The sequence below is a fragment of the Fulmarus glacialis genome, unplaced genomic scaffold, assembly GCF_000690835.1.
Source record: "Fulmarus glacialis isolate BGI_N327 unplaced genomic scaffold, ASM69083v1 scaffold14284, whole genome shotgun sequence".
Lineage (NCBI taxonomy): Eukaryota > Metazoa > Chordata > Aves > Procellariiformes > Procellariidae > Fulmarus > Fulmarus glacialis.
Window position 1 is genome coordinate 5,460 of NW_009206192.1, and position 7,721 is coordinate 13,180.

Genomic DNA, 7,721 nt, shown 5'->3' on the forward strand with positions numbered 1-7,721 from the left:
ATCTAACTGGAGATAGAACATCAAGTTGGTCCTGGTGTTAGCTTATTTACACCTTTCACCTTTCACATCTCCCTACTTGTTACATTTCTTCTTAAATTTCATTAGAATAATCAGGAAAGGGGCCATCTTTCAAAATTAATTTCTCTGTTGACTACTGTAATGGGATCTTGAGCCTGAATAGGACTCACAAAATAAATACAAGAAAAATCATACTGGTACTAATCAGAAAACGACCCGAATGTAACGCATTATTTTCACTAGCAGGTTGACTCAGTGCTGCATGTGGTGGTATAAAGCAAACCACAAATACTCATTCATATGCCACACAACTATTGTGGAACTGATGTTGCACATGGAAAAGAAACTGTTTATCAAAATAAACACGTGGTACGTTCCGTCCCAAAGATCCACTCTCCGAGGTCTAATATAGCAGAATTCTTTCCCTTCCTGTGGAGAAAATCTGAAGGGTTACCCCCTGCAATGAATCATTCCCTCACACACCCGCGTGATGTTTGCTTTGGCTACGGCTCACAGTTACATATTGCAGAGGACATACAACTCAAATAGGGTAATCAAGTTTTTTACTCATCTTTTATTCAACTCATTTTGATGAAGTAAAGAGTTGAAAATATGATTTTAAGTAAAGCTTTTCTCATTAAAAGAAAGGCCAGAAATACAAGAAACTTAGCAACCACTCCCTTCTAATATGACTGCTCTTTGCTTTAATGACCTTCTCTCTCCAAAAAAATATGACATAAAGAGAAAAATCATTACTTTTTTTTTCTTACTGATAATGTGACAGCCTATATAGTACATACTCAGTCAAAGTGTCCTTTTAAAAAAATTCAAGATACTTACGGAGTCCAAACCTTTGGAAAGGCAGCAATTTCTTCTGGTGTATATTCATCTAACCTCTTGGGGACTGCACGTGGCTGAGGAATCTCTTGTAGAAGATTCTTCTGTATATCTTCTGGAATAACCTGAGGCAGGTGAAAACAGTCTTAGCTGATTGTTTAAAAACCAACACCACTCCCCCCCCAAATCCAGACCAAAATTTGTCAACACTAATGCATTCTTCATGATAAGTGTTTGACCTAAATACAGAACACAATCTCACATATCTTATATCTTACAATTTTGTGAAATAGTAAAGAAAAAAGCATCAGCATTTCAACTACATTTAGATACATAAATAAAAAGCAGCTTGATTTTTCTTAATTTACCTTCTTATGACAAGAGTTTTGCTATTGCTAACACTCCCTCTTCACCTCCAAATCACACAGGAATGAAAACGTAACTGCATGACTACTCACATCTTCTGGGAACAGGTGCAGCCTCTGCATCATAGTCCTCCTCTGAAGGTTTTTCGGAAGCATTCTATAAACAGTCAGTTTAACAATCTGAGGAAAGATAACATGGTAACAAATAATCAGACGGGCTACAAATAACATGAAAAAGGTAAGCTGTGTTTCCCTCTGCCCATTCCACTAGTCACTGAACCTCTTTTCAGTCAACTTCTTTCATGCTGAAGAACTCTGGCAACACATTCAGAAGGTGCTTTACACTTACTGTTTTGGAAGAAGAAATACTTACTCCCTGTTATATAAACACTTACTCTAACAGCCATATAGAAAATTTCAGCTTACAAAGTTAAGAGCTATATTTAGCATTGTGGATGATCACATATGATCATTCAACTTTGAAAAGAATTGAGAAGCTTGTGGTAACTCCGTATCACATTGCACATTTATATGCACATGTTATTGAGGAAAAAAAAATAATAGGCTCTAATAAATTTATCAAGTGTTCCCAGCAACTAGTTTAACACTGTAATTTGCTGTGTTTGAAATTTCTATACAATTAATGCATCGTATCTTAAGCAAAGCTGACATACCAATACATTGCATTATGAACATACTATGTATATTTATATATTTATTCCCTTGCTACTAGTTCCAGACGAACAATCTCACTTCTGAGTATCAGGAACGAATAGAATTTGTACATTTACACTAGATGATGCTTACTGAAAAGTAACAAAATTCAACAGGATTTCTCTTGGACTCTAGTATAGATGCCTGTAATTTAAATACAAAACACATTGTTACGGATTTCTCCCAGAAGGGGAACATTTGTAAATGAAAACAAGGCATGCAACTGTAGGAGAGATAAAGAGTTTTATGAAGGACAGCAAGGCATTTAGGGTGAGACCTATGAGCAATTTTCTAAGTAGAAGGAAACCCTGTGCTCCAAGCCACCCAGACACAAACTAACTCCAAATCAGAAACTACCCATGCTTAAAGCAATGTTAAGCTGAAGTCAATAAGCCACACTGAAATGCAGTGCACTAAGCACAAACAAATCTCCCAGGCATCCGGATATTTTGAAAAGTGTATTGAGCAAAGTTGCTTCTTTTTACAAAATTAATTAAAGGAAATAAATTGAAATTTTAGAGACAATCACTAATAGTATGTTCCCAGCTGGAACCACGTAGTTAAGATAGAATGATTAATTGTTGCAAGTGGAATTAATGAGAAGTGCAGATTCTTAAACTTGCACTACTTGGATTCTGAAGTTAGTAAACACTCAGCATAGTTTGGCCCCAGTATTATTTTCATTTTGCCATGTAACAGACAGTAATGTTGTCTTAGGATCCTCATAAATATATACTATATGCCTTGAGAAACTCTGAAGGCATTTAGAAAAGCCTCAACATCATGAAGATTTTCAGGTGTTACGCAGCCAGTACCACAAATCTGTGGACAAATGTAATAAATCAAGACGACAGAAGAAATACATCAGGTCGGGCAGAGTAAACTATAGTGTTGATACTTTCTCTAATAAAAATTAATAAGCAACTATTAAAAAACAAAGATGAAAACTAATGCTTTTAGGGATAAAAACTATTCATGCTTGTACAGCAAGCTACAGTTTATTTAGTCAGTATACCACGTGCTTAGACAAAGGCAAGATGAAGATAGAAAATGAACCTTCGCTGGTTTACTTCACTGAATACTGAAAACCAAGTGACACACCATAACAATATAAGAAAATACACGGATATTTAGAGCAGCTCATGTGAACAGCCCTTTTACCATTAGTAATTTTCATTTTAATACACTTATTTTCCTTTCTACCCAATATTTTTCCTTATAGCCAACGAAAGATCAAAATACATCAGATCTAAAACAACAGATGCAGAGACTTCACAACATATTGCCTATCTGTGGGGATTTTTTTCTTTATCTAAAAATTACTTTTAACTTCAGATTGCGATAGAACCAGTATTAATTCCTTAGATTAATAAACTGTACATACATATGGTCCAACATATGACCTATGACCTACAGATACACAGAGCTAGTTATTTAATGATTTCACTCCAATAAAAAGAGAGACTTTTAAATACTTTAATGAACATTGTTAAATATTTTACTTCTTCAAACAACCAATGTTTGTGTCCGATTTTTTATCTTCCTCTGCAGCATGTGGCACAGATATCTGTTGAAACAAACCAGTGAGCTAGACAAAAAGCTGGTCTATGCTGGTTGTAGATACTTCTGCCTGGTGAATCTGATCCGATTTTTTTAGCCACATTACAAAGAGAACAGTTCAGTTGTAAAAATGTGCCTATTAAAACGTCACATTGGAAAAGAATGACTGATTTATAGGCTCAAGTTAAACAGGAAATACTTTCAATGTTGTGTACAGTCACTGCAGAACTGACAACCTCAGGAGACAACAGACTAACAGACTTGGAGTATGATAATGGATAATGAATGATCATGGATAATTATATATTCAATAATTCAATAGTTTCTATAGATAAGTATGCTAAGTGCAATAAGCATAATCCAAGGCATGCTTTAGTACGTCTGCCAATCTCCATGCTGTTCAAGAACTCATTTGGCTTTCCGTGCCCTCTCACACATGCAAGAAGTGCATTACCGCAAGATCTGCAATAGAAAAATCACCCTCACATGAAGCACAAACCATGTTTTACTGCCAGGCAGACCATAGAACTATAGGACGGGGCATCCACAACTTCTCTGGGCAACCTGTTCCAGTGTCTCACCACCCTTACAGTAAAAAATTTCTTCCTTACGTCCAGTCTAAATCTACCCTCTTCCAGTTTAAAACCATTGCCACTTGTTCTGTCACTACAGGCATTGAGGAAAAGTCTTTCTCCATCTTTCTTGTCCCCGTTATATATTGAAAAGCCACAATAAGGTCTCCCTGGAGCCTTCTCTTCTCCAGGCTGAACAACCCCAACTCTCTCAGCCTTTCTTCATAGGAGAGGTGTTCCACTCCTCTGATCATTTTCCTGGCCCTCCTCTGGACCTGCTCCATCAGGTCCATGTCCTTCTTGTGGTGGGTACCTCAGAGCGCAGTACTCCAGGTGGGGTCTTACCAGAGCGGAGTAGAGGGGCGAGGTCGTGATAAACTATTATTTGAGACTTATCAAAAGCCAAATAAGCATATTACTCAGCCAGCTGGCATGTAAATTTAAAAGGTCCTGCTATTCTGTACTTTTATTATTGATTTACTGCAAGTTAGTTAGTCCAACTACAGAACAGAAGGCCATACAGGGAGCTAGGATAGAGAAGGTAGTACTGGAAAACCTTTAACTTCCTTCATTCTAACTTCTGCCTCAAAGACTTTTCTACAAGCCAAAGCAAATCCAAACCCAGCTCCTGGAAAGACCAAGTTTACATCCAGGTCCTTGTCCAAAATTCTGCCTACAGCCAGAACCTCACTCTTTCATAGGAGAGGTGTTCCACTCCTCTGATCATTTTCCTGGCCCTCCTCTGGACCTGCTCCATCAGGTCCATGTCCTTCTTGTGGTGGGTACCTCAGAGCGCAGTACTCCAGGTGGGGTCTTACCAGAGCGGAGTAGAGGGGCGAGGTCGTGATAAACTATTATTTGAGACTTATCAAAAGCCAAATAAGCATATTACTCAGCCAGCTGGCATGTAAATTTAAAAGGTCCTGCTATTCTGTACTTTTATTATTGATTTACTGCAAGTTAGTTAGTCCAACTACAGAACAGAAGGCCATACAGGGAGCTAGGATAGAGAAGGTAGTACTGGAAAACCTTTAACTTCCTTCATTCTAACTTCTGCCTCAAAGACTTTTCTACAAGCCAAAGCAAATCCAAACCCAGCTCCTGGAAAGACCAAGTTTACATCCAGGTCCTTGTCCAAAATTCTGCCTACAGCCAGAACCTCACTCTAACTGGTGTGATGAGAAGTCAAAGAAGTTAGTAAAGTACAGGCTTAACTGAAGTTGTACAGAGTGCTTTTGCAACTTGAGTAAGGTTGTGTAACAGAAAAGGCAGATCCAACCAGCAATATTTACAGGGTGTTAAGTAAGGGCTCTCCTGTTATCTGAACATGCTCAAGTTTTACTAAAAATACACCAACCCTAAATAAAAAGATACGGAATTGCAAGAAAAAGTCTGCTTACTGAGCTCATGCAAAACCCAAACCCAGATTCAATGCTCCCTGAAAGCACACATCAGAACATGCTGTTTAAGGAATTAACAGCAACAAAAAAAATCTTTCTATATGCTTGTAATACACTTCTAATAAAAGACAATTCTTATTGTTTTCTATGTGATTATGTTTACTTTGAACTATTAAAATAACAAGAGTTCAATTTTACATAAAAGGTATAAAACCGAGTTGATTTCTGTGGCATTTCAAACTGGCAAAGAGGTCTACCTACCCACAGGTCTCACTGCAATCTCGAACTCAATTTAAAACTAATTAGTACAGTTTAAGAGTTTATTCAGTTATTTATGTATTCCTACTGCCTCCTCTCCCCAGTTCTTTATCTTTAATACTAGCAACCTGTAAAATTCCATAGCCTCATAAATACTCCTAAAGGCCATGACACTTTCTCCATCAGGTAAAGACATCCACCATCAGATGTATACAGCCACCAGAGTGTTAATATTCTGGGATTTCTGAAGTACTGGAATGCTGTTTGCCCAATTTCTTTTGAATTACAAAATTCCTATTGGCTCTAGTTACAATTGTCATCTTGAATATTGCAGTACCTTTTTTCCAAGTTGGCTAATCTATCAACTTACAGCATGCTCTTAATCACACAGTTGTACGACGTTACATTTTTAGTTTCCCATTTAAAGGGCTAATTAGAAGGAAAGGAATCTGAAGGCAGCTCTAGTAAAACTCTTGCACTTTCAGTCCCTTACTACACGGTCTAACATTTTATGAGTACAAGTAAATTAAACATATTTATTTGAAACGCTGTGTGAGGCTTGAACATTCCAATTTTTGTGATAGGCTTTGGCTCACATGCAAGTTGCAGACTACGCCTCATGGAGAGCAAGTTCTGACAAAGATTCTTTGCCAGATAAAACACACTTTAAAGAAGGAAATCAACAGAGCAATATCACTCCTGATCCTGAGAAGCACAAAATTATTGGCGAATTTCCAGAAGAAAGTCTACCTTAACAGCTGAATTAAATCCAATAATCACCAGGAAGCAACTCTAGAACATGGAAAGGACACAGCGCTCCAGAGAAAACAAAATGATTAATGACAGGGCATACAAAAAAAAAAACAAACCCTAGAAGAATTTCAGGAGATACACTAGTTACGCGGACGTACAGCTTAATACTGTGTCTTCCTTCTACCCGTTCTTGGTTTTCTGTTCTGTATGTGATACTGCTCTTTTCACCACGTGTTATAAAAGCATACAAAGAACTTCACCTTTCTACCTCTGACAGTTGTACAAGTAGTACAGCAAAAGTGAAGGAACTTAATACTGCTATAAGAATCATTTGGTCACAGACAAATTAAACTTCCATTGCATGCCATTTTGCTTTCCACTACTGTTCAGCACTTAAAAACTTAGTTCAATGTGTTCTTTAAATTAATATATTAATTTGCCTTGCAAATTCAAATAAGAAATGGATTAAGATTTTTTAAAAAAAAAAAAGTATTTATTTTTGTCTATCATGAAGCAAAAGACCAAGCCAGCTCTAAGACTTATTTAGAGCACCTAGAGGTTTTAAGGTAACAGGTTCCATAACAATACTCTCCTCCCCATGCCTTACTAACTTCTGTGTGCCTACTAATCCAGACTTTGAAGTTTTGCTCTACTTAATTAAAAACGTTACTCCATAGTAATAAAAGAAAACGCTATTATATCTGGTGTTTCAGTAACTGACTTCTGGTATGTACATATTATTATATCAACTATCCCTTACTGATGCAAAGAAAATAGGCTTTCAAATACCAACAGCAAGATTTAACCATATTTTCTGTCTGAGCTTTTCTTCAAAAGATCATTATTATGCAGATATAATGGCAAGTCTATACGTGCAAGCAGTTGCTAAACCGCATTCAAAAGGAGAATTAGAACATTTTAAACCCCTTTGTATCAGTGCCGGGAGCTGAATAAACCAGAACCCTGACACCCCCGGAGGCTTCCTCACAGCAGATTTCCATAAAGCTACCCTGCCTCGCTTAATAATCTTCCCTAGCAGGTAACATTCATTCTGAACAATTATTGCCCATTATTTCTTTGTCAGAGGCAATACAGCCTCTGAATACTGCAAAGGTCAATCCTCTCACTGAGCATTTGGTATTAGCCAAACATGATTTCTTCTTTTTCTTTTTTTGGGGGGAGTTTCTGATGCAGCCAAAAAAAACCCCAAACAAATAGTAAGCCAAGTTTTGCTTACTTTTAAA

General features: G+C 37.1%; 1 protein-coding gene across 1 annotated transcript; it reads right to left on the reverse strand.

Moving 5' to 3' along the window:
• Nucleotides 1-854: 854 nt before the first annotated feature.
• LOC104069621 (39S ribosomal protein L13, mitochondrial-like) lies at nucleotides 855-1,400 on the reverse strand (the record flags this gene model as incomplete). Its single annotated transcript, XM_009575659.1, has 2 exons — nucleotides 855-980; nucleotides 1,314-1,400. Coding segments are annotated over 2 exons (213 nt in total), but the record flags the coding sequence as incomplete, so codon positions are not given.
• Nucleotides 1,401-7,721: the final 6,321 nt, after the last annotated feature.